Source organism: Dermacentor silvarum, chromosome 2 (genome assembly GCF_013339745.2).
Source record: "Dermacentor silvarum isolate Dsil-2018 chromosome 2, BIME_Dsil_1.4, whole genome shotgun sequence".
Classification (NCBI taxonomy): domain Eukaryota; kingdom Metazoa; phylum Arthropoda; class Arachnida; order Ixodida; family Ixodidae; genus Dermacentor; species Dermacentor silvarum.
This window is the reverse complement of record NC_051155.1, coordinates 7,804,093-7,831,502: the sequence shown is the minus strand read 5'-3', so window position 1 is coordinate 7,831,502 and position 27,410 is coordinate 7,804,093. Positions and strand designations below refer to the sequence as shown.

The 27,410-nt window shown below is 52.0% G+C and overlaps 1 protein-coding gene across 2 annotated transcripts in view; it reads right to left on the bottom strand.

Annotated features, from left to right (window-relative positions):
* Nucleotides 1–27,410, bottom strand: part of LOC119439891 (uncharacterized) — a 227,704-nt gene that overhangs the window by 91,251 nt on the left and 109,043 nt on the right. For both annotated transcript variants that reach the window (XM_049661137.1, XM_049661138.1), the window contains one exon: nucleotides 20,455–20,609. In XM_049661137.1, coding sequence (XP_049517094.1) covers nucleotides 20,455–20,609 — 155 coding nt within the window. The remainder of the gene's footprint in view (nucleotides 1–20,454; nucleotides 20,610–27,410) is intronic.

Sequence of the window (27,410 nt, the reverse complement as noted above, 5' to 3'; positions counted from 1 at the left end):
CAGCTGTATAAACTTGGACATGCAGCAGCATCGGCAACACGCAGAACTGTTGTCGACGCCATCGGCGTTTTGCCCGCGTTCGCTCAAAATGCGTGCGGCGTTGGTGACTGTTGCCGGAGCCTGTGATATAAATAGGCACTTGGTGCCGCAGCTAAACGTCGCCTCCCTTCCCTCCCCCTCCCCCACGGCTTGTCGCGCGTCGGAAGAAGGTGCGTTTGCTCTACATATATGGTGATTGTAAAGGAGAAAAGAGACGCCTACTTCTGCAGCCCTTAAGCGAGCACGGCGCGGAACGCGCGTTTGTTCTCCGCCGTGCGTTCACTCCCCGTGAAAGACGCGCCCCTCGCGCCCTTTCACTCGCACATACAGCGTTCGGCGCGCGGCGACGATTTCTTCTCCAAATGACGTCATACGGAACCTCACGGCGACGGCGACGCCGACGGCAGAAATCTGCTTTTGAGTGTCCATATAATTGCTATCGCAATAAAACACAAGCGACCAACAGCGCGAGCAGAGCGGGCCGGGCGTTGGCGATGCCACTGGACGGAGGCGCGTCTTCTTCACAATCGCCCCCGCAGAAAAAAGAGCCATCCTGGTGACCTAAGAGGTTGTTGGCAGAGGGTCATGGTAGGGCTTGAGACGCGCCAGGTGGACGAGGTCACGTCCACGCCGGCGCATGTCGTCAGATAGAGAAAGTTGCTCGATGAGAAAATTCACCGGGGACGTTCGCTCCAAGACGCGGTAAGGCCCTTCGTATTTTGGGACGAGTCTTGAGGAAAGGCCTGGAGTTTGGCAAGGAACAGCTAGCCGTACAAGAGACCCTGGGTCATACGTGGGACTGGGCAGTGAGTCGGCGCGTCCTTCCTTCTGGCGCTGTTCTTGTGACGTATATAAAGGTACGCGCGAGCTGGCGGCACTCTTCGGCTTGTCGGGCAGCTTCGTACACAGGTGGACACTCAGAAGCGTCAGGACGGTATGGAAGGAGAGTGTCGATGGTATGCAATGGCTCCCGTCCATATAGGAGGAAGAAAGGTGAAAATCCCGTAGTAGCTTGTATCGCGGTGTTGTATGCGAACGTTACGAACGGAAGTACGCGGTCGCAGTTGCCATGATCAGATGCCACGTACATCGCGAGCATATCACCGAGAGTGCGGTTAAACCGTTCCGTGAGCCCGTTAGTTTGCGGATGGCAAGCCGTGCTCGTTCGATGAATAATGTGGCATTCCGAAAGCAGAGCTTCGACAACCTCGGAGTGGAAGGTGCGACCTCTATCACTGAGGAGTTCTCGAGGTGCGCCACGTCGAAGGATGAAGCGATGGAGGACGAAAGAGACTATATCCCGCGCTGTAGCATTCGCTAGAGCAGCAGTTTCGGCGTAGCGTGTCAAATGGTCCACAGCAACTATCATCCACCGATTGCCAACGGGTGTCATGGGAAGCAGGCCGTAGAGGTCAATGCCTACGCGATCGAAGGGTTTGGCAGGGCAGGGAAGCGGCTGCAAGGCGCCAGACGCACGTAAAGGTGGTAATTTGCGACGTTGACAGTCAGGGCAGCATTGAACAAACTTTCGTACAAAAGTGTACATTCCCCGCCAGTAGTAGCGATGGCTTATACGTTCATATGTCTTAAATACTGCGGCCTGGCCACATTGCGGATCGTCGTGAAAAGAGGCACAGATTTGGGATCTTCAGCTGCGGGGAATGACTAGTAGCCATCTACGGCCTTCGGGAGCGTAGTTGCGTCGGTGGAGCAGCTGATCACGAATGGCGAAATGAACAGCTTGGCGTCGGAGGGATCGGGATACAGGGGTGGTCGATGATCCAGAAAGACAGTCGACAAGAGAAGCGATCCACGGGTCACGGCGTTGTTCGGTGCCAATCGAGTCAAGGTCAAGAGATGACAGAGGGTGAGCGCAACTGGTTCCGCAGGCCAAGTCTGGAGGTATACAGGTGAACGGGTCAGGGCGTCTGTGTTAGTGTGCTTGCGTCCGCAGCTGTAGACGACGCGAATATCGTATAGCTGGATTCGGAGTGCCCAGCGTGCTAAGCGGCCAGATGGATCTTTCAACGTGGCGAGCCAACAAAGCGCGTGGTGATCCGTTACTAGATCAAATGGGCGGCCGTATAAGTATGGGCGGAACTTGCCAAGCGCCAATACTAGGGCCAGGGTCCTTCAATACTTTCTTCTGGTCATGAAACTCCCGCCGTAGTTTCATATAGGGACAAAAGCTGCCACCAGAGGCGCCGCCATGAGTAGAAGGGCACCGATATTCCGCGCTTGGAAGGGCAGTCGCGCGTTTGCGTTGATGCTTGCCATAAAAGCACCTCCTCCACAATTTTTTTCACTGTGTTCGCTAAATGAACATAGCAGTGATTACCCTTGACCAAATAAGATAGCAAGCAAGTTGTTTACTGCTTCAAGTCAGTGATTGTTTGCAATGGTTCAAGCAAGGCTGCCCGTCAAGTGATGCAATTACGCTGGTGCTCGTACCTATACCTGCGTTTCTTGATTCCTGTGTAGGTGATCAAATCGTGCTTAAATTATACAGTGCACCATGACTAAGCCGAGCTGACCCACATATTAACGTTGCTTGCGCAAGAAGTTATAGTGCGCCCTACTGCGGCTGGCGGTCCGCAGCGCTCATTCTGCTGCTAATATCCTGTTTATTCTGTGGCATCGTGAAGATGCCAATGGGAATTTCGCGCGCAGAACAGGCACATCTGAATAAAGTCATCTTGGCACTAATTGCAGCAGCAGCATTGAACTGCGCATGCTAGATATAGGCAATATGTGCGGTTTCTAAGCGAAAGTTCTTGCAATTAAGCAAATTTCAACATGATCAGTTCAAACCTGCGTGATTGTATTTTTTTCATACATTCAGATGTAATGTCACAGTGACGATCAGTTCAAGGCTGGCGTTCCACTTAGCCACCCGAAAACACCACCCGAGTATTTTTATAAAAAATACCAGCGCAGATTGAAACCAGCTCGGAGCTTCCATCGTCACTAGGTCACTCAAGATTACATTTACCGATCAAACTGAATAACTATATTGCTTTTTTGCATGTTTGTCTTGTTTGTCTTTATACTCAGTTTTCTTAATCCAGCTAGAGCTTAATTTCTTGTAATATTTTTTCTGCCTAACAGAAAACAAGTTTGCGTAGGTCTTCGTGGATAGCATTTTGATTTGTGCTAACTACGCTACCCCCCGCAGGACAGTGTCTGCTTAGTAAAAGGGCGGAATGGATGGCATGGTATACGATTATTAGGCACTAATTACTAGCAAGCGTCAAGAATGCAAAAGTGCCGCAAGCACTACTGCACATATGATTGCAATTAAGATTGCGTTTGATAGACTTGGCAGAAAAGTTGGTGGACAGAGGAAATGAGACAAATCACCTGGAAAAATAATTTGTCACTGCTTTCCTCTCTCCTGTACGTGGCTGGACAGGATGAACGAGCACCAGCACAAATTCGCCTGTTCCTTTCGCGTGTAAAAATTGCAAACAACACTTAATAAAAAAGTGCATAACTTCAACCGTAGAGCTGACAAATTGTGTTGCGCAGCCAACACTGGCCGAGGAAGTACGGTCGTCCAGCAGGATGTCTTCAACAATGTCCATGTAGACATTGGCACAGGCTATATTGTCCACGGTGCACACTTCTATGTGCTCTTCCACAATTTGGAGAAAGCACAGCAGCTGGTCTGATGGCACTTGCAAAAATCCCTTAGTCTTTATTTCGGTCAGTGCACTGGGCTTTCGGAAGGGCTCCTCGGTGTTTGGAGGCAGTCCTTGCAGCTTATTTGAGCAAACTTTCTTGCAATGTAGCCACCAAGGTAGTTCAAAATGCAGCCCTTCGTTGACTCCGGACGATTGATATATTGCATGCACTCAGCCGGCTCCAGTTGTATATCGTCCAAAAGAAACGCAAATATTTTGGTCTATCACTAAGTGAATGGCAAGAGTGAGAAACTTTAAACACTAGGAAGCACAATAGATATTCACTGTATTTCAAACAACCAGACGTGTATGCCATTAGCATCAAATGGCTGGACAATCATCATTACATTTCTATGCAGTGCACAGCTCTCTGCAAGTTGTTTTTGTGTGTGTTAATAAAAAGATTACCTGGTTAGCAGTAGGTTCTTTATGCTGAAAGAGATCTTGCATTTCTAAGAGTAGGCCTGGCCCACCTACATTTTAATCTGCGCTATCATTTTTTCGTTTGGATCATTAAACAAAAAGTAAGCACGTTCATTGCGAATTCCGCGCTTCAAGTAAACCTCTAAAACACGCATGTCGCGGGTTCTAAAAAAAAAGTGCTAATTTCGTGGACTTCATTTCATGTTTGCCTTCATGATGCACTGATCGTCTCGCGGCCCGATAATTTCTTAATGGTTTCCTGCATACCGCGTTTTTCATTTGCCTGTGCCTTCGCTTTTACGAGCTTCCGCTGACACGAATGAAGTTGTTGCTTCACACTGCGAAGTTTTACCTTCACCCTTTGCAGCTCCGAGGCAAAGAAAACGGTGTGCTCTGTTAGGCACTCGGCATCAGCACCGTGAAGGCGATTCACAGTTCGTACTTCATCTGCAAAGAGTGACCAAGAACGAATTTCGTAATGGGAGTGATGCCAGCTTGCCTGCGTATTGAGCAAGTAGAATACTCCAAAGGTGTTTACCAGACAGCGTGAGTTTCTTCTTCGGCTGCATCGGTGAGGTCTACAGTTGCGACGGCCACAACTTCGGCTGCAGCGCAGTTTGAAGATGCTTCTCGCCGCCTTTTTGCAGGTGGGCGCCATGTCGGTGCACGCGAACGTTCTTTGGGGTTAGACAAGTGCATATAGGCAACCTTTGAAAAATCCTCGGAATGGCGTCTTCTACCAGTTTGGGTCGATCGCGTGGCAGTGACACAACGCTTCCATTCACTGTACACACGTCCGCACGAATAATGTATCCGGTATCAAAATGTTTTTCGCACACGCGAAAGTACTTCGATACAAACGAGAACCCGGCGGTCTCTCGTCGCGCGATTGCTCACTTCCACCTGTCGCGTAGTTCCGGGTTGGCTGGTAAACACAATAAGGAGACATTGTTGTCGACGCCCTTGTATCCGGAGCGGCAGCCTGGCACACAGCAAGTGTTAGGCATCGCTGCTATGGCGAATTACGAAGTGTCGATGTCACCACATGTAGAGACACGTTCAGGCGAAACAAAACAAATGTCACAGTTTCGCCCTAAGGGCGAAGCAATGAATCCGATAGCAACACAGCAATGTCATACGAAGTAAGGTGAGCGGCTTTGGTAGCAATATGAATTGTAGTAAACATGAGCTGATTAAGTAAGCAGGTGTGCTGCGGCGTAAGTAGACCGACGTGAAGAGAGACTCGATGACCACGAGAAGGCGCGTGTGAAACGGTGGTGTTGATGAGAAGCGCTTCCCGTGGGCAGCGCGCGTGCGAAGGGACACACCTGTAGCGCTGCACTGCCGATCCGGGCAGCATTACATGTGTAGCGTGCGTTGGAAAATGTGGCCCGACTATCACTAACTGAATGAACAAGCGTGGTGTGAGCGCGCACAAACAAACATGGATAGATCACACTAAATGACTGCAGACAACGACTGTCAATAAGCTGGCAGCAAGCCCATACGCTGCAGCGGGCGAAGGTACGTGCGGTCTATCGCTTCAACAGAAACTGAGCGGCGAATGCACAGTGCATAAAGGTCAGAGCCGTGTGGAGATAAGAACGGTGCGGCGAGCGACGAGCGGGGTTGTTGGCAGAGTAGAAATCCCCCCCCCCCCCCGCTCCCTACGGCGCTGGCTTCCCGCTTCCTTGCTTGCGCGTGGGAGAGATAAGAGACGGCGCGGTCGAGCGACGAGCGCGGTTGTTGGCAAAGTGGAAGTGCCCCCCACTCCCCCCCCCCCTCCGCTCCCTCCGGCGCTGGCTTCCCGCTTCGTTGCTTGCGCGTGGGAGATTGAGTGCGTTCGCTCTCCGTGATAGCGCGCGTCCCCGCACGCTTCCGCTCGGGCATACGGCGCGCGGTGAAGATTTTATCTATACGGAACCTCACGGCGACGCCGACGGCAGAAATCCGGTTGAAGTGTCCATATAATTGCTATCGCAATAAAACAATCACGCACAACAGCATGTCGCGCCGACACTCCGCTTTCCGGTAGCAGCAGCCGCCTTCCCTGTCCCCCTTCTAGCGACACCAGCGCCGCGGCGCCGCAACTGCGGGCGCTATATGAAGCTCTCCCATAGCTTTACGCGGGAGTTTCATGACCAGGAGAAAAGTATTGAAGGACCCTGCTAGAGCCAAGCACTATTTTTCAGTTACGCTGTAATTGGCCTCTGCTTTTGTCAGCGTACGATTCGCATAGGCGACTATGTATTCGGAGTAGCGGGGCTTGCGTTGCGCGAGGACGGCGCCAAGACCGACCCCACTGGCGTCTGTATGTACCTCAGTTGCAGCTGTCGGGTCGAAATGGCGAAGAATAGGTGGAGAGGTAAGAAGACGATGCAGTGTAGGAAACGCGACATCGCATAGAGGGGACCAGGACGAGAGGTCCGCGCCACCGCGTAGGAGCTGGGTCAAGGGCGACATGATCGATGCGAAATTGCGGACAAAGCGCCAGAAATATGAGCATAGGCCCACAACACTGAGTAGTTCTTTGACGTTAGTAGGCTTCGGGGACAGAGCGACTGCACGAAGTTTCGCAGGGTCTAGTAGAACGCCATGCTTGGACACGGTGTGGTCAGCTCCCGCGCGGCGAAGCGGCACTTCTTGAGGTTCAGTTGCAGGCCAGCGTTGGTGAGACACGTCAAAACATGTCGAAGGCGAAGTAGGTGGGTCGGAAAGTCAGGCGAGAAAACCACGACATCGTCGAGGTAGCAAAGACACATAGACCACTTGAGGCCACGCAGCGTATTGTCCATGAGCCGTTCAAACGTGGCAGGAGCGTTGCAAAGTCCAAAGGGCATCTCGTTGAACTCGTATAGGCCGTCAGGTGTAACAAACGCCGTTTTCTGGCGATCGGCTTCAGCCATTGGAACCTGCCAGTAGCCAGAACACAAGTCTAGGGACGAAAAGAATTCCGCGCCCTGAAGTCTGTCAAGGGCGTCGTCGATGCGCGGCAAAGGACAGTCGTCCTTGCGCGTGACCTTATTTAATCGATGGTAGTCAACGCAAAAGCGAATAGACCCATCCTTCTTGCGAACGAGAACGACAGGAGATGCCCAGGGACTGTGGGATGGTTGGATAACTCCCCGGCGTAGCATATCGTCGACTTGGTCGTTGATGACGCGACGCTCGTCGGCGGAGACGCGGTACGGTCGTTGACGCAACGGCTGGTGTAAGCCGGTGTCAATGTAGTGCTGCACTTCCGACGTTCAGGCCCAATTGCGGCTGAGAAACATCGAAGGAATTTCTGAAGTGGTGTAGAAGCTGAAAAAACTCGGAGTGTTCGGCAGGGGCAGTGGCGATAGAACTGGAAAACATGTCACTCGACGACTCTTCTAGCGTTGAAAGGGCGAGGAGTTCGTTCGAGTCAAGATGGAAAGATTCGTCTGGCACGGTAACAAAGAACGAAGAGTCAAGCTGTTCTACGCGGCCGAGACATTCGCCGACAAGCACTGTAACCGACGCAGAAAGTGGATTGTACACAAAAATATTGCTGATGCCGGCGGCGATGTCAAGCGTTGCAAAAGGCAGTGGAACGGCTTTGCGACTCATAAAGATGTCAGATCGTGTAAAGCAGACCGTAGCATCGGTGACGGCATCGCAGACGACTGGGACAAGGTCAAAAGAGCCAGGTGGAATGTCGGTGTCCTCACGCACGACCAGTTTAGCTGGCTGATCAAGAGCGTCGAGGGATGGTGCGTCACACAGTGGCGAAAATTCCACTTCAGCTCGGGACAACGGGACAAGAAGTCCCACCCAAGGATGACGTCATGTGAGGAGGCAGGAAGAACAATAAACTAGACAATGCACAAAACGCCTTGTAACAGCACACGGGCAGTGCAGGCTGCGAGAGGTGTCACGTGCTGCGCGCTTGCCGTGTGAAGCGACAGTCCAGACAGCGGCGTGGTCACCTTGCGCAACGAACGGCAGAGTTTGGCCGCGATAACAGAAACGGCGGCGCCGGTGTCCACAAGCGCAAAAGTAGAAATACCTTCGACAGATATTGCAGCAATGACCATGTTAGCAGGAGAAGAGCGAGGACTTGGACAGTTTGAAGATGGCGCAGTTCTTGCCTAGCGAACTGCGGCGCTTAGTTTTCCTGGTCGGAGGGTGCGGGTCGGCGACGCATTGGAGAGAGCTATCGTCGACGAGGAGATGGGGATCGGCGCGACGGAAATTCAGGGAGGTCAGAAGAAACGTACAGCTGGGAGGGACCCGGGACTGATTGGCGCATGGGCTGACTGCCATACTGGAACGGCCGGGCAGTGTCGTCGGGAGTTGGAAGGCGATGGCGGCAATAGCGAGCGACGTGTGCTGGCGTGCAGCAGGCGTAACAGATGGGACGATTGTCAGGCGTCCGCCATGGATTGCTGACTCTCGGCCCGGTCCAAGAAGCAGTAGGAGCGGCGGGTGGTGCAGGCTGTTTCAGGATCGAGACAGGCGGCTGGGGAGGCCTACGCACTACCTGCGCATAGGTAGGAGGCACGGCAACATGCTGGACTGCTTGCGCATACATAAGAGGTGCGGCGACAGGCTGCGCTGTCTGCGTATAGGGAAGAGGCCCAGCCGCAGGTGGCTGGTGGTGAACGACGGGAACAGCTTGAGCGATCTCTTCGGCAATGACAGTGCGGAGCGTTGAAGGCAGACGACAGGACGGCTCCTGAGTGAAGGGGACCAAGGAAAGTTGACGGGCAACCTCCTCGCGCACTAAGTCCTGAATCTGCTGAAGCAGTGGAGAGTGGTCGGAAACGGCAACTAGACTCGCTAGCGAGTCGGCGGTCGAAAGAGGCTGTCGAGTCAGGGTGCGTTGCTTCTTCAACTCTTCGTAGCTCTGGCATAACGTGACTACTTCAGAAACGGTGCGCGTATTTCTGGCCAAAAGCATCTGGAATGCGCCGTCATCGACGCCTTTGAGGATGTGCTGAACTTTATCAGCTTCGGGCATGGCGGCGTTGACACGTTTCAAAGGTCGACGACTTCTTCAATGTAGCTAGTGAAATTTTCACCGGTCTGCTGTGCACGGGCTCGCAAGCGCTGTTCAGCGTGTAGTTTGCGCACAGCAGGTCGATCAAACACTTGAGTGAAAGATGTCTTGAAAGTTGACCTTGTTGGGATGTCGACTTCGTGGTTTTGGAACCAGATTTGGGCAACGCCAGTAAGATAAAATATTGTAACGGTATTTCGAGGAGTAAAATATAAAAACTGGTTTATTAAGGGCGAACCTGTGCCCTGCAACTAACTATGTACACGAAGAGTTTCAAAGAACGTTCCACACGAGCGTCTCTGCGCCGAACGCACTTCTTTCTCTTCCAGTGATGGTCCGAGCCCCTGTCACGTGCGCGTGCACGAGCGGCACACATTGCGCCACCCCACGAAACCAAGCAGGCGCGCGAGAGGTAGCAGACGCTCTTCTGACACAGTGGCTCGCTGGCTACCGTCGTAGAACACATGTTTAGGAGCAGACTTGCGGCATTACTCCCCCTCCCAATAAGCATCGTCCCGATGCCGGCAGGAGGGTAGCTAAGTTAGTCGGAGGCTTTTCGTTATCGGTCGTAATAGGGCTTCATGCGGACTATGTGGACGACGTCCGCAATGTTAGGGCGTTTAATGCGCTCGTTTCCACTAGGGATTACTTCGTAAGTCAGGTCGCTTAGTCGACGGATAACCTCATAAGGGCCAAAGTACCGTCGTAGTAGCTTTTCTGAGAGTCCGCGACGTCGCACTGGTGTCCATACCCACACCTTGTCACCCGGCTGGTACTGAACTATTCGGCGGTGCCTGTTGTAAGAACGTGCATCCTTGCATTGTTGATGGCGTAATCGGCATCGTGCCAACTGGCGGGCTTCTTCGGCTCTTTGTAGGAACTCGTCAACGTCGCACGGTTTGCCGTCGTCATTATCTGCTGGCAGCATGGCATCCAGCGTTGTTGTGACGGTGCGCCCATAGACAAGTTCAAACGGAGTGACACGAGTGGACTCCTGTAGAGCCGTGTTGTAGGCGAATGTAGCGTAGGGCAGGATCTCGTCCCAAGTCTTATGTTCGATGTCAACATACATTGACAACATGTCAGCAATGGTGCGGTTCAGGCGTTCCGCCAACCCGTTTGTTTGGGGATGGTATGCAGTGCTTTTTCTATGACTGGTGTTAGTCATCGTCATCAAGCACTGCATCAACTCAGCTGTAAATGCTGCACCTCGATCTGTTATGACAACCATTGGGGCACCATGTCGAAGCAGTATGTTGTGAACAAAAAACTTGGCAACTTCGACGGCCGTTCCCCGCTCAAGGCAGCCATGCAGTTTCAGCATATCGTGTCAAATAGTCGGTCGCGATAACGATCTACCTCTTCCCTGATGACGATGTGGGAAATGGTCCAAGAAGATCCATCCAAACTTGTTGAAATGGAGTCTTAGGTGGGTCTATGGGTTGAAGAAGACCAGCTGGCTTTACGGGTGGTGTTTTGCGCCTTTGACATTCGCGACATGTCTTCACGTAGTGCTGTACTGACGCTAATAAATTCGGCCAGTAATACTTTGCATGGATTCTGGCGAATGTTCGGGTGACACCCAAATGGCCTGATGATGGGTCATCATGGCAGGCTTCTAATATTTCAGGCCACATAACTGACGGGACGACGAGTAAGAACTTTTCATTGTTGTTTTGGAAGTTTCTCTTGTAGAGTGCGTTATCTCGGAGGCAGAATGAAGATAATCCTCTCTTAAACACACGTGGAACTTGAACGTTATGCCCTTCGAGATACTTTATGAGTGGGAGCAAATCTGCGTCGGCCCGTTGATGCTCGGCGATTTCAGCGGCTCGCATAACACAAAGGAATGGGAAATCGTCGTCTTCAGAAGGAGGAGAGCCGACCGGTGCGCGTGACAAGCAATCAGCGTCGTTATGCTTTCGCCCAGACTTGTACACAACGGTAATATCGTATTCTTGGAGTCTCAGGCTCCACCTCGCAAGTCGTCCGGATGGGTCTTTCAAGCTTGCCAGCCAGCACAGTGAATGGTGGTCACTAACTGCATGAAACGGCCTGCCGTAGAGGTATGGTCTAAACTTGCTGATGGCCCATATGACTGCCAAGCACTCCTTCTCCGTCGCAGAATAGTTTCTTTCAGCTTTTGAGAGAGTGCGGCTAGCGTACGCTATGACCTTCTCTTCTCCATTTTGCCACTGAACTAAAACTGCGCCAAGACCCAGATTGCTGGCATCTGTGTGGACTTCTGTGTCTGCGGTCTCGTCGAAGTGGGCGAGGATTGGCGGGGATTGCAAACACTTCTTTAATTCTTTGAAAGCAGTGTCTTGTTCGGTATGCCATACGAAGGGTATGTCTTCTTTCGTGAGTCTTGTTAGAGGCTCCGAAATTTTTGAGAAATTTTCTACAAATCGCCTGTAGTAAGCGCATAAGCCCAAAAATCGACGCACCTCTTTCTTATCTCGTGGCTTTGGAAATCCTGCGACGGCTGCAGTCTTCTCGGGGTCCGGCCCAATACCTTGAGCGCTGATGACGTGACCCAAGAAACGAAGCTCTTCAAATCCAAACTGGCACTTTTCTGGTTTGATTGTCAAGCCGGCCGACTGGATAGCCTGGAGCACAGAACGTAGCCTCTCCACGTGCTGCTCGAACGTTGAAGAGAATACCACAACGTCATCCAAGTAGACTAGGCATGACTGCCATTTGAGACCCGACAGGACACTGTCCATCATGCGCTGGAAGGTCGCTGGCGCGCAACAGAGGCCGAATGGGAGTGCTTTAAACTCATAAAGTCCGTCCGGAGTAACGAATGCTGTTTTTTCACGATCTCTTTCGTCCACTTCAATTTGCCAATATCCGCTTTTTAAATCCAACGAAGAAAAATACTTTGCATCACGCAGCCGGTCCAAGGTGTCATCGATACGTGGCAAGGGGTACACATCACGCTTGGTGACGCTGTTCAGTTTCCGGTAATCAACACAAAATCTCATTGTGTTGTCCTTTTTCGTGACAAGAACTACCGGGGACGCCCATGGGCTGTTGGACGGCTGAATGACATCATCCTGAAGCATCTCTTGCACCTGATTCTTTATGATCTCCCGTTCTTTCGGCGATACTCGGTATGGGTGTTGGTATACAGGTCTTGTTGCTTCATCTGTTATTATACGGTGTTTAACAACCTGCGTTCTCCGTACTCTTGAGGAAGTAGAGAAACACTCTGCAAAAGCACCTATGAGGTCTTGTATGGTTTTCGCCTCGGCTGGCGATAGGTGTGGGCTTATTGCAACTGCTGCTGTGGCCTTATTCGTAGTTTTCGCAGGAGGTGGCTCCGACTCCAGGGTACATAAGCTTGTCACTGTAGTAAAACTGTGCAGGAAGGCGATGGCAGTGTCCTTCGCGACATGCTGAAGTTCACTTCCGAAGTTTGTCAGCAATAGATCGGCAAGCCCATCGCGTAAGCGGATAATGCCCCTAGCAATGCAAATACCTTTCTTCAGCAATAGCTCGACATTGCCGTCCGCTATACCCTCGGAGTCAACGAATGCTTGATTTCTGACGCGAACCAGTACACTGCTTCGTGGTGGCACAGTTACGTCTGCGTCAAGAACTCGCAAGGCAGTGTAGTCCGGTTCCTCAGGCTCCTCCATGTCAATGGCCAACTTCGTAGAGAAGGAAACGCTAGAATTCTGCAGGTCAATTATAGCACCGTTTGCGTGCAGAAAACCCATACCGAGTATAACGTCTCTCGAAAAGTCCGGAAGTACTACGAATTCGGTAACATAAGTTACACCTCGAATCAGAACTCTTGCAGTGCATATTCCTAGAGGACTAATGAGGTGACCCCCAGCTGTACGTACGTGCGGTCCGTTCCACGGCGTCAAAACTTTCTTAAGCTGTTTTGCGAGTGCGTAGCTTACGACTGAATAATCAGCACCCGTGTCTACTAAAGCATTCGATTCATGTCCATCCACGGCAATAAGTAAGTCTGAAGAAATTTTCTGCGTACTTATCGTAGTCGTCGCTTTCTGCTTGTCGCTACTGCACTGCAACATTGACGGAGGATCTTCGCTTTGTCGAACGTCAGCGGCCTTGCCTTCCCAGGTCGCTGGCTTTAGTTTTCCGGGCGCGGGCTTTCTGAACGACGCCTTGGGGAACTTGAAAAGGGTCGTGGGCTTGGTGATCGGTAGCGGGCGGGCGCTGGTGACCGTGACTGGTGTTGGTAACTAGCAGCTGCAAGTTGACTTCGCGACAAGTAATCTTCGATATCGATGGGTCTTTCCCCATTGCGGGGGCAAGGTGCATTGACAGCGAATCCACGAAGGCCGACTCGCCGATATGGGCACCATCTGTACATGTGTCCGGCCTCTCCGCAATGGAAGCAGAGCGGCGTCCTGTCGGGTGTACGCCACACGTCGCTTTTCCGTGGTCTGTACTCGTGGTCTGTACTCGTGGATCTTTCTCCCTGGAAAGATGCACTGCGGGGAGCCGGTGGGCGTGCACTGAGGACTGCGAATGATGCAGTCTGCACGGCAGGCTGACGCACAGCGTCAGCGTATGTTGGTACGCGGCGTTCCTGCCGTAGTTGCCCGAGTGAAACAGGCTGCACCTCCGGTTGCGGTTCTAACATGGCATGCCTAACTTCATCCCGAATGACGGCGGCCAGCGAAGAAACATTCGACGCGACTTGCGGTTGCTGCAGCTTCCGAAGCTCTTCTTCAACGATAGTTCGCACCAGCTCTCTCAACGCTTCGGTGTTATTGCCCATGCCTGCCGAAAGAACGTCCACAGGGGCGCTGCTGACATCACGGTTGTAGTGGCGGGCGCGCTGCTGCAGGGCCTTCTCTATCGTCGTCGCCTCGGTGCGAAACTCCGCAACAGTACGTGGCGGGTTGCGAACCAACCCGGCAAATAGCTCCTCCTTCACGCCACGCATAAGATGGCGCACTTTCTTCTCCTCGGACATGTTTGCATCGGCACGCTTGAACAGACGGGACATGTCCTCGATGTACATGCCGACACTCTCGTTGGTGCGCTGGTTCCTGGCTTGCAGAGCATTCTCAGCCTTCTCTCGGCGATCGGCGCATGCAAACCCAGCAAGCAGATGTCGCCGAAACTCTTCCCACGACGTTAACACCGCTTCGTGATTCTCGTACCATGTCTTTGCTGAATCCCCCAACGCGAAGTACACGTGGCGACGTTTCCGTGCCGGGTTCCAGCCGTTGACATCTGCGACCCTCTCGAAGTGCTCCAACCAATCCTCGACGTCTTCGTACGGGTCACCGTGGAACATTTCGGGCATGCGCGGCGGGTACACGACGACCTCGGGTGATGTCGCCTGGCTAGTCATCGTCGTGGCGTCAGTGGAAGACATCGTCCGTGTGGCCGTAGCAGTGGGAAGCGGTCCGAATTCAGGCGGGTCTCCCCGAAGTCGGCGGCTGGCGCGCTGGTGCACTGGAGTCACCTCTCCAGATTCCAATCGCTGAGGATCGGGGCTCCGGTCTCTGGCACCCAGGGGACTTCCAAACATACCCCGCACCTCCACCAGAATGTAACGGTATTTCGAGGAGTAAAATAGAAAAACTGGTTTATTAAGGGCGAACCTGTGCCCTGCAACTAACTATGTACACGAAGAGTTTCAAAGAACGTTCCACACGAGCGTCTCTGCGCCGAACGCACTTCTTTCTCTTCCAGTGATGGTCCGAGCCCCTGTCTCGTGCGCGTGCATGAGCGGCACACATTGCGCCACCCCACGAAACCAAGCAGGCGCGCGACAGGTAGCAGACGCTCTTCTGACACAGTGGCTCGCTGGCTACCGTCGTAGAACACATGTTTAGAAGCAGACTTGCGGCAATATGACGTTGGTCAACTTTGCGACGTCGTCCCACTTGTTATGCGCGCTCACCCGTTTAAACGACGTAAACCAGTCCTCCACGTCCGTTTCATCTGTACCGCTGAAGACCTTCGGATCACGTTGCCGAGGAACCCCGGTGCAGATGACGGGCTGGGGCGCAGGCGCCGGCGGGTCTGTGAGGTCAGTCATGATGGGCGGAAGCGTTCGGGTTCGAAGCTCCAGGGTGCAAGCGGAGAGGGATATCCAGCAACCTCCATCAATTGAGAAGAGATTTATTGGCGGTGTCCTTCAACGACGCTACGAGTTCCAAGAATGGCGAGGAGCACCGTCTCCAAAGACACCAGCGACCAACAGCGTGAGCAGAGCGGGCCGAGCGTTGGCGATGCCGCTGCACGGAGGCGCGTCTTCTTTTATTGCGATAGCAATTATATGGACACTTCAATCGGATTTCTGCCGTCGCCGTCGCCGTCGCCGTGAGGTTCCGTATAGATAAAATCTTCGCCGCGCGCCGTATGCCCGAGCAGTAGCGTGCGGGGGACGCGCGCTATCACGGAGAGCGATCGCACGGCGGAAAGCAAACGCGACCGGCGCGCGTGGGGGCATGGGAGGGAGGGAGGGAGGCGGGGCGACGCTGCGCTCCGGCACCAAAGGCACCATCTTGTAACTGGGCACAAGGGGAACTTCCCACTCAATCTCCCACGCGCAAGCACGGAAGCGGGACGGCAGCGCCGGAGGCAGCGGGGGGGGGGGGGCACTTCTACTCTGCCAGCAACCGCGCTCGTCGCTCGCCGGCCGCACTGTCTCTTATCTTCACACGGCTCTGACCTTTTCTATGCGCTGTGCATTCGCCGCTCAGTTTCCGTTGAAGCGATAGACCGCACGTACCTTCGCCCGCTGCGACGTATATGCGCTTTCTGCCAGCATTTTGACAGTCGTTGTCTGCGGTCATTTAGTGTGATCTATTTATGTTTGCTTGTGCGCGCTCACACCACGCTTGTTCATTCAGTTAGTAATAGTCGGGCCACATTTTCCAACGCACGCTACACATGCAATGTTGCCCGGATCGGCAGTGCAGCGCTACAGGTGTGTCCCTTCGCACGCGCTGCCCACGGGAAGCGCTTCTCATCAACACCACCGTTTCACACGCGCCTTCTCGGGGTCATCGAGTCTCTCTTCATGTCGGTCTACTTACGCCGCAGCACACCTGCTTACTTAATCAGCTCATGTTTACTACAATTCATATTGCTACCAAAGCCGCTCACCTTATTTCGTGCCACATTGCGGTGTTGCTATCGCATTCATTGCTTCGCCCTTAGGGCGAAACTGTGACATTTTTTCACACCCGTGTCAATCAGAGCTAACAAACGCACACCCTCCACAGACACCAATAACATGTTCGTCGGACTTTCAGGAGGACTTGTGGCAGTTCGCGCCGATGCAGTTTTCCCTCCAAAAACAGCACTGGTTAGTTTTCCGGTCGCTGGACATCAAGTTGGGAGACAAGCTGAAGTGGCGAAACAGAACGTCGGAGCGGCGTCTCGAGGCACGTGTGTTGTGGGCCTGTTGGAGAAGGCGGCCGGAGATGGAGATCGGCGAGTGGGAGGATTATCGTCATAAGTGCGGTAGACGCGAGGAGGTGGCTCATCGCGTTCAAAGGCAGCGTAACCACGACGGTCGTCTTGCTGGCGGCGTCGGCAAAACCGGGAGATATGTCGTCGAAAGCCACAGTAATAGCAGATAGGCCTCGACGAAGGCCAGGCAGTGTAGTAAGGCGGGTTCGGAGCTCGGGCGACTAAAGGGGCCAGGTGATCGTGAGCAGGCACAGGCGGTGTGATTGGAGGCGGTGCGGCTGGCATTGCAGCAACCTGGGCGTAAGAAGCCTGTTGTGGGCAAGGAGAAGCGTTGGCATGGTGGGCGTGCTTCAGGGAGGCCAATTCCTCCTTAATAATGCCGCGCAGGTCAGTAGAAGCAGGTTGGACGTGAGTGCTGCTGCAAGGGGGTGAGCCATGCGCTTGCAATTCCTCACGAATTATGGCTCGAATGATAGGCCGGAGCTGAATACTGTTTGCCAGGGGGTTGTCGGAGAGGTCCGGTTGCAAGCGGATTGATTGCAGGGCGTCGATGCGCTGACAAACGGAGAGGACGTCCGACACCGTCGAAGGGTTTTGAGTGGCGAGTGCGTTGAACGCAGTAGATCCGATACCCTTAAGTAGGTGTCGCACGCGGTCAGTTTCAGGCATGGCACTGTCGACACGGCGGCAAAGCGCGAGGATATCCTCAATGTACGAGGTATACGACTCGCCATAATGCTGGACGCGCTCAGACAGCTTCTTTTTCGCAACTTCCGAGCGAACCGTGGGTGTGCCAAAAATCCGCCGTAGCTGCTCCTTGAAAGACGACCAATCACGGAAGTCTCTCTCGTGATTCAGGAACCATGTCTCGGCTACTTGAGAGACGTAAAATGGTACGTTTGTTAACCTCAATGTCTCGTTTCAGTTGTTGTACTCGCTGACACGATCGCAATTGTCGAGCCAGTCTCCAACGCCCTCACCAGGCAAGCCAGAGAAGATTTCAGGATAGCGATACCGGTTGTTGGCAGGGCTGAGAGTGGGGGTGGCTGGCACTTGAACCGAGCTGGTGGACGCTGCGGGCTGGTCTTGCGATATGGAGGCCTCTTGGCGTAAGCGGCGACCCGAACGTAGCTCCAGGAGAGATCTTGAAGAGTATTGAGGCCTCCACCACTTGAAATGCCACGGTCGAAAAGACGCTTTATTCCAAGAAGGAAAAATGGCGCCGACGCAAAAACGAACACGAGCCGATGATTGATGATGGATTTGTACAGATGAAGATGGAGTCCGCATAAATGCTTACAATATATACAAATTAGAAAGGAAAATCTGCACGATAACACGAATGGAAGTGTCTTGCTGTTTCAGATTCGAGCTGGCCAGTTGCCTAAGGAGAAAAACATACCGGGCCAAATATTCGCAAATAGATGAGGCGCGTGTATGCAGCAGCAAAAATCCGGATACCACTCAGCACATCCTAATGGAATGCGAAGGGATTCACCCATTGAGTATGCAACGTACACCTTCCAGTAGCGCTTGGACGGAAGCATCAATCGGTCAGCAGTCGAGATAAGCAAGAGACGTTTAGAGCACTCGTGAAAAAAAAAGCAGGGAAGAGATTGGTACGACCTGATTTGATCTCTTAGTCATAGGTAGAGGTACAAGGTAGGTAGTGAGGGAAAGATTAATAAAATGTATACAGAAATGCTAGATAAAAAACATGTATAGCATACCTGATTAAATCAAGCAGGCTACGTGACTATTTGACATCACCCTGTTTCGAAGGGAATGCCAATAAATCATCATCATCATTTGTGTCCTCACACAAATTCACCTATTCAAGCGGAGATGGCTCTAGTGTTTTCTGGGAAACGAAATGGAAGTACGAACGGTGAATAAAATTACCCCGAGAACCTAGCCAGAGAATGCTACACAGAAGCGCTATTCCTTCCTTTTCTCCGTGTCACGGATTTCGGTGGACTAAAGACAGACAGGGACAAGTCGTACGTTTAGGACAAACATTTATAATTGAAAAAACTAACGACAAAGAAAACAGCACGAAACAAACAATATACAGCACGAGTAAATTCTAGAAATTCCCCAGAGTCCTCAGATATCAAAATTCATAAGTCCAAAGTATTTACATTAAGTCCCTCGACGTGGCCACGTCACCTCGTCGTCGCGGCTTCCGGCGACACGTCGTTGGGCCCGCCGATGCGTCGTAGACTCGAAGTCGCTGTGTCCGACGTTCGGTCCACGGTTGGCCTGGTTCGGGGGTCAAGACGGTGGGGTGACCGAGGCGCCTGGATCGCCCGATCAACTCCGCTAGCCTGCGGATCGTAGCCGCAGGGAATCCGGGAAGCGGTGCCGTCAGCCTGTAGCTGCGGCTTCCGGTGGGACGTCCACTCAGCTCGCGGGTCGTGGCCGCGGCATCTGAAGAACAGCTTCCATCGGGTTGCCGCCGTCTCCGTGATCCAACCGTCCTTTCCGGCCTCCAGCTCCTTCTGCCTGCCTGCGTCCCAGAGCGTAGCTGGGCTGCTCTCTTCGGCTACGTGTCTCTTCTCTCGTTGGCCACGTAGCTGCACGCGCACTTTTGCGCTTCTTCTTCTGCTTTCATATAATGTATTCTTTTTATTCGGAAGCTCTTATTTTATACCTTCTTTCTTCTTTATTTCTACCACTGAGTCCTCGTGTCTTCTTGTTCTGTTTTATCTTCTGCTTTTTCTTCTTTCTTTCTTCCTTCCTTTATTGGCTCATGACACTCCGGGATACCGGCACAAGCGATAGGTTGGGCGCGCTTCTCACCGACAGCGGTTAGACCCAGAATGGCGGCCGCCGTAGCAGACGACACAGTTGTTCTAACTCTAAGCGGAGAACGCGTACATCGAGGCATCCTATAAAATTACGGAGGGTACTTTCATTAGCGTTGTCCAGGAGTTTCAAAAAGTTCTTCCGGTGGAGTTCTTTCATTGTTTTCCTAACCTATCAAGGAAGGAAATCTCATAACGGCTGTTCCAACTAATGAAGAGAAGCAGTGCCAGCAAATTCATTAGAAATGTTATTGTTTACATGCATAGAATATGTACCCACATCTTATAGATGGACTGCGTGGTGCCCTTTTATGTACGCTTACCAGAGCACAGAATGGAGAAAGCTGTTGCGAATCTGAGAGTCTACTAAATAGTCGCGGCTCCATTAATTCAATAAGGCGCTAGCCTTCTACGGGAATGCCCGTGTTTGCATACCCTACAAGAACCCCATTAATCCCGTATTAAACTGCATCTGTTTTCCCACATGTATATATAAAAGGCTTTAGCCACATGATGATAAGAGATCATGGCATGGGATATGTGCGTATTCTTAACAGCATACGCAGACGTATGTACAAGGTGCGCTATCTAAAGGAATCACTATCTGCTTCGCTGAAGTAAGACTTTCTTCTTCTTCTTTCTGGGGTTTTACGTGCCAAAACCAGTTCTGATTATGAGGCCTGCCGTAGTGGAGGGCTCCGGATTAATTTTCACCAGCTCGGGCTTTTAACATGCACTACAACGAAAGCACACGGGCGTTTTTGCATTTCGTCTTCATCGAAATGCGGTCGCCGCGGCCGGGATTCGATCCCGCGATCTCGTCCTCAGCAGCGCAACGCCTTAGCTGACTAAGCCACCGCGGCGGGTTGAAGTAAGACTTTTACTTAGTTTCTACAGCCACAGCGGCCAATCCGACGTGTTTTGCAAATAAAAAACGACACGCGTGCAGGTTTCCACGTCAAAATCCGAAAGATAAAATAGATAAGCTCTCGATGTTCTGCACGCAGTGCGCTGATACAACCACGTGGAGGTTTTGTTCAGCACTGCGAAATACACTCACTCGGCTTGGGGGCGACCCATGCGGAGCATCATCTGTCGTCCGTGCTCACAGGCTTCCATGCGGCGGCAGTAGACCTGCCTGGTCTGTTCCAGGGCTATCTGGCGTTCTTGATCGCTGATCCTTGTGATCACCGCGCTGACGCCCATGAGCCCTATCTGTGACCGAAAATCCATGTAAGAAAAAAATGCTATAGAATTCTGATAATTGTCTTCTAATGCGCAAGTACTTTTTGAGTCGGCTGCTACTTCGCTTTTGCTTACTTGTTTTGCTAACTTATGCATGTCTCCAACTTATGGACGCCATGCGCATTCTACTGAGCAGCATGAAAACCCCGTCAGCGCAGAGCGCACTGCAGGTGCTGGACACCTTGAGTCCGGTACTTGAGGCTCTAGGGTAAAACCACGGCCCGAGAGATGGCGTCGTTTCAAGAGGAGGTCAAGAATGCATCTGTCTCTCAGTGGAACGCAAGAGGGCTTAAGTCACGCATGGCCGACTTTAGACAGTTTGTTTTGACGCACCAAATCCCCATTATCGTGATATGCGAGCCAAACTTGTCAGCTCCCATCAGACTGTCCGGTTATGGGTGCTTTATGTCCTCTACCCACGAAGAGTGCAGCAAGATTGTTGTGTTTATACGCCGTGACTTGACTCATGTGCATCACCTAGTGCGTCCTGACGAAGTAAATCAATACGTTTGCTTGGAAGTGAAGAAGAAAAAGCTCACGTTCACAATTCTTGGAGCCTACTTATCTCCGACAAGTCGTCTGGATTGTGAGCGCTTGCAGGGAATTTTGACATCGACTCCGCAGCCGTGGGTGATCACTGGCGACTTTAATGCCCACCATTACCTATAGGGAAGCTCCAAAGTGAACTCTAGAGGCAAAACATTGGTGTCCTTTGCCTCTTAACGCGAACTTTGCCTGTCAAATGATGGAAGCCCCACTTATCTGCGTGGATCAGTGTATAGTAGCTGCTTGGACCTTAACTTCGTTTCACGTTCGTTTTCGAGAAGACTGCACTGGTTTTTGGATTTAGAAACGCGAGGTAGCGACAACATCCCAACTTAATTGAAGATAGAAGGTCTATAACTAGCTCCAAGTACCCCAGAGCCGTCCAGTGCACCGATTGGCCTAAATAGGAAATAATCATGGAAGACTGCTGTCGTGACGGTACCTCCTACAACCTAGAAGGAGCGATAAAGGATGCCATACAAACAACCACGCATTCGCTTTGGAAGAGTTCTGCCCACACCAATTTCGACATCAAACTCGAGAAACTTCGAGCAATTCGCCGTCGTGCGGAACGAAAATGCCCGCACGAAGTCCACTCATGATTTGAGATTGGCTAGACGAACACAAAAGAAAATACAGCGTCACATGAACAAGCTGGCTTCCCAACAATGGGTATCCTATTGCGAGTCCCTGGATCCGCGAAAACCTTTATCGCTTATATGGAGGACTGTTCGTGGTCTTCGCACACCTTTGGTCACCGCCACCCGTTTAAATCTCCAGCACTACATCTACAATGTAGAGAGATTGAGGTCGCTGAATCTTTCTGCAGAAAGATTGCTGGCGAGGCCGATTCCGATCGAACGGGGACGCTCTACCACTCACTGCTCTCACGTGATCCCCGCATAGAGTGCCCATTTTCTATGGAAGAACTAGAAGCTGCGCTGGCTTTTTGCAGGCGTTCTTCAGCGCCAGGACCTGATGGCATTACGTATAGTGCCCTGTGTAACCTAGGAGACCAAGCTCGGAAGGCACTCTTGCTTCTATACAACGACTCCTGGCAGACGGTACGGTTCCGCAGGAATAGAAGTCAAGTCGCCTCATTCCACTTCTCAAAGCTGGCAAGTCGCCTTTGGACATTTCCTCGTACCATCCGATCACTCTTGCCAGTTGTGTCGGAAAAACAGTGGAAAGGATGATTTTAACACATCTGGATAGGTACTTAGAGTACTATGAAATCTACCCAGACGCTATGGCCGGATTCAGGCATGGCCTGAATCGTGTTGACTTGGTAACAGACAACGTTGTTGACTTGGTAACATTTGTGCAAAACCAGAAGGCCTGTAAACGACTATCTGCTGCTCTGTTTCTAGACGTTAAAGGGGCTTACGATAATGTCACCCATCAAGCCATCCTTGGCGCGTTAGAAGCAGTAGGACTTGGTGGTAAGATATTTATGTGGCTGTGCAGCTACTTACTGAGAAGATCATTCTACGTGCACACATAAAATGGCCCGACATCCGAGCATTACGATAGCCGAGGAGTGCCTCAAGGCGGAGTGCTTAGCCCGACGCTTTTCAATCTAACCCTCATTGGATTCGTTGACAACCTGCCAAGCACCGTACGACTTTCCATCTATGCGGAAGACATCTGCATTTGGATATCAGGTGTAACACGACCTCAGCTTCGCGCGCTCGGCTTCAGAAGGCAGCCACAATGACATCTTGCTACCTTCGTCAACAAGGACTTGAAATTTCACGTGGAAAGTGCGCAGTGGTGGCATTCACCAGGAAGCCAATGTCTGCTTACGGCATATCAATTAACGGACAACTTATGCCATACATCAGAGAAATCACAGGTTCTTGGGAGTCGTAACTGACAGAGACCTGTCTTGGATTCCACACGTGAATTACGTGAAAAAGCGGCTGACTGCTATCTGTCACCTGTTCAGGTTCCTTGCAGGAAAAAGCTGGGAATGTCCATACACGGTATGTTACAGCTGTACATGGTCTTGTTCGTTAGATTCCTGCGGTACAGCCTGCCTGCAATATCCAACACCTGCAAGACTAACCTGCGTACGATTCGGAGCATTCAAGCCCAAGCCTTTAAGATATGTCTTGGCTTGCCATGCAGTGTGTCAACGGCTGAAACCATTGCCATTGCCCAGGATTACCCAATCACGACGCGCAGCATTACCGTTGAGACAATGCGTACGCATCTCAGACACTATGCTGGACCCCTTCCCACCACCTGGCGAGCCTCACTGCTGAAAGGACCTGCTCGACATTTAGCGCTACTGTCAGTGCACATCGTGCATCGTTTACTTCAGGGTACGCACCTGCGACCAAGCCAGTGTTTTCCTCCGTGGTGCTTGAGCCGTCCACAAGTAGACATAACGATTCCAGTCAGATCTACCGGGTCCTGCTGTAAAACAACTGAGCTTACTCCTCTTGCATGAAAAGTACGGAAACCACGTGCACATCTATACCGATGGATCGACTACGTCGTCCAGTTCTGGTGGTGCGGTGGTTGTACCAACGCGAGGAATAACACTGCAGTTCAAGACATCGCATGTCACGACCTCAACGGCGACAGAACTAACGGCTCTGCGTCGTGCACTGGAATTCATTGATTCTGAAAGACCTAGAAAATGGGCTTGTCTTTTCAGACTCAAAAAACGGCATTAAATTGCAGCAGTCAGTTTCTCCGACGCGGCTGTCATGAACAGTTAACATACGAAACCGTGAAACTTCACCATCAGGTCCAACAAAAGGGCCACGAGGTTGTCTTTCAATGGGTTCCTTGGGAAGTTCCAGGTCAGTGGGAACATTACTTCCCACTGACCGAGTGGAACTCGCCAAACGTACGACTTACACGACTGCATCAATTAAACCCCTCACTGCAACTCCAACCTCCATTCGGACTTCCTCGACGTGAAGCTTCGCTTCTCTGTCAGCTTTGGTTAGGAGTTGCCTTCACAAAGGCATACTCTACATTAAATGGAGTAACCGACAGTGCAGCATGCGAGGTCGGCCGCACCGACGAAACTATCGACCACCTGCTGTGCCACTGTCCACGATATGCCCTAGAAAGACAAGAACTTGCTAACGCGCTAACAAAACTGGACAATCGGACACTTTCCGTGCAGGTTGCTGTTGGAACACCGCCCCCATCGCTCGTCGGCCCATAAAGCGGTGAAGGCACTTTTGTGCTTCTTGAGGACGACGGGCTTCTGTCAACGTTTGTGACTATTAGTGCAATAACACACGCTCAGCGAACTAACCGCTAATTTCCCTTCTTTCCTTCCCTCCTCTCTCTCCCTGTCATCTTTGTGTTCCCTTTTCCCATTCCCCCGGGTGTAGGTAGCCAACCGGACGTTATTCTGATTAACCTCCCTGCCCTTCTGCCTTTCTCTTGCTTCCTCCCCTTCCATATGCATGTCTGCCCATCGCTGCCAATCATCTTCTATATATTACACTATTAACGATTATAGTATTAACTTGACCAAATGCATTTATTTTGCAGATATAAGGCGTCACGGGACGAACAGCCTTTGCTGGGATATTCACCAAAGAGTTCTCGCGCAATAAAAGTCGCAGTTTGGTCCGAAAGGCCAAGGATTGAGTGGTATAGGAAATTATTAGACAGCTATACAAAGCAAGGTTAGTAGTTTTATCAGATGCATAAACTACTGTGCACATTAGCTTACTAACTAAATTAACGAGTACGTTGTCATGCGCGCACAGGCAAACACGAGCACATCTCAGTGGGTGACCGCAGACACTGATGATGATTATGAGGGGTCAGAACGTGATGAAGAGCGGTGAGCGAATTCCCCTTCAGGTCGCCCCTCGCTTCGATGTGAACTAGGCGCGCGAGAACGCAGCGCATACGATGCCATCTCGGACTCTTCGAAGGCAATACCTCCAGCCTCCGCAGTCGGAGTAGGAAAGGCAACCTGCCCCATCCATATCCCTATCTCGCGCGCATGAGAAGGCGCCGCAAGCCGCCATGCATCTTCTCGGCTCACCCACGCAAGCGTTCTCTCGTATACGGCGCGAGGCCGCGATCTTATCGCAATTGGACGTTATGCGGAACATCCCGGCAACGCCGGCGCTAATCACAGCGGTGATGGCGACGTCGGAAATTCCCATGGATTGACCAAAACATTACAGCGAAAGCTGTATATGGCTAGGCGAAACGAAAAACCGTTCGTACCATGTTTCGCTAAACGTCTCCGTTGGCTGCGCCATGAGTTACGTCGTTCTCTACGTCGCACCCAAGCGCGCGCGCCATTGGCAGCGCCGTTAGTGACGTCGTTGGCGAACGCGTTACGCTATTGCCACGTTGACGCTGCTCTGCTCGCAACGCCGCTTCCTCGGCTCGCCATTGCCGCATGCGTTCAATATCTCGAGTTAGCTCGGCGTCGTGGTTAGCAGCATCGCCCGTCATTGGCGCTTGCGTTCCACTAGAAACACAAACATGTAACCAATAATTGAGAAACGCTTCAATACAGCGTCGGGTCAAACCGGGGCCAACTGGTCAACACCGGGACCGCACGTTCAGCATCGCTGGTTAACCATCTGTACAGAGTGCTTGGCGGTTTTTTATATTGAGTACATCGCTATCGAAATAAAAATTAAGCAAGTGTTACACGTTCGTAAAATGCGAAGGCGAAAGCCTTATTGCACACACTTGGCACATTTTGTCACGATTAAGATACGTTTCCGAAGAATTGTGGTAATGCGTGTCAAGTGTGCAATCAGGCTTTCACCTTCCCGTTTTACAAACGTGTAACACTTGCTGAAAAAACTTGGAGTACGCTTAAGCTTCCCCTTTAAGAGTGGAACGCGATAGCGTTATTGGATGCCGTTGAAGCCAACACAGACACCATATATATTTTCTGCGGCATGGGGCCTGATCAAAATTTAGAAATGCTCAGTTTTCAACATTCCCTCAATGTGGCCTAGAACCAAAGTACAGCGAAACATCATCAGAACTGGAGGACGCTTAAGCTTCGCCGGGGGAACCAGCGCAGCCCAGGGGGCGCTCGTGAAAAACGGCCCTCAGCGCCGTAAGTGAGAAAGCGCCGAACTTCCAGTCTCCCAAACAAACGCGGGGCCGCAGGGAACACGTTTTTACGTTTTACGAAAGTGTAACCTTGGCGAGTTTGGACTCTTTTTCTTTATCGTTTCTCTCAGCGTGAATATTGAAAACGGTGAAGAGGCTCCGATAATCGAGGACGAATTTCCCTCTGAAAAACTCCCTAGAAGTATCTTGCGCAGAAAACTGCATGAGAACCATGCATGCACCAGCAGCTGCAAGCGTGCACCACCGATCGTGTTGTGGTACGGTTTCGAGACTGTCGGCTCCCTGTAAGAGCTTTTGACGCAAAATAAACCGACAAGGGCGAGCTTTACATACAGTAAATTGTTTTCTATGTTGAGAAAACGACACCTGCCAACGTCGGTTCGGGGTTTCAGCGAAATAAAATTTACGATCGAGTGAAGAAGCTATAAACGCCGTCAAAATTCAAGTAAGTGATCACCATGTTCCATTTTGGCATATTCCAGACGGAAATAGAGGCAGTTCATTCGTAAGCAGACTGACGTTGATTTTGTTGGAGCCACTTATGGTGTCCACGGCGCCGGAATGAAGGCTCGTCTACATTAGCGACACTAGAGCACTGCATGGGCCGATTTTTGCGGCCCGGGCCCGGGCCGGGCCCGTTGTTACATTGGGCGGCCCGCACGAGCCCGATCAAAACTTTTATGGCGAGACCGGGCCCGGCCCGGGACCGGAAATAATCTACGTTACCCGCCCGGCCCGGCCCGCCACCCCTTTACCTTAAGCCCGAGCCCGGCCCGAGCCCGACTCGAAACTGGCCCGAACCCGGCCCGAGACCGAAAAATACATGTTTTTCAGAGTTGAGAAGCCCGAGAATAACTCGCAGAAAGCCCGAGCCCGGCCCGGGCCCGCGTCAAAAAACCTGAGCCCGGCCCGGGCCCGGGTCAAAAAGCACACGCCGTGCCCGAGCCCGGCCCGAGCCCGTGAAAAAACTGCTCTACCCGGCCCGGCCCGGCCCACGGGCCGGGCCGGGCCCGGGCTTTCGGGTAAGCCCGAGCCCGTGCAGTGCTCTAAGCGACACGGCAACTCGCCGCACGCCGTTAGCAGTTCGCGACACCGCCGGCTGACGGCGGTCTTGCTGGAAAGCGGTGATATCTCTCT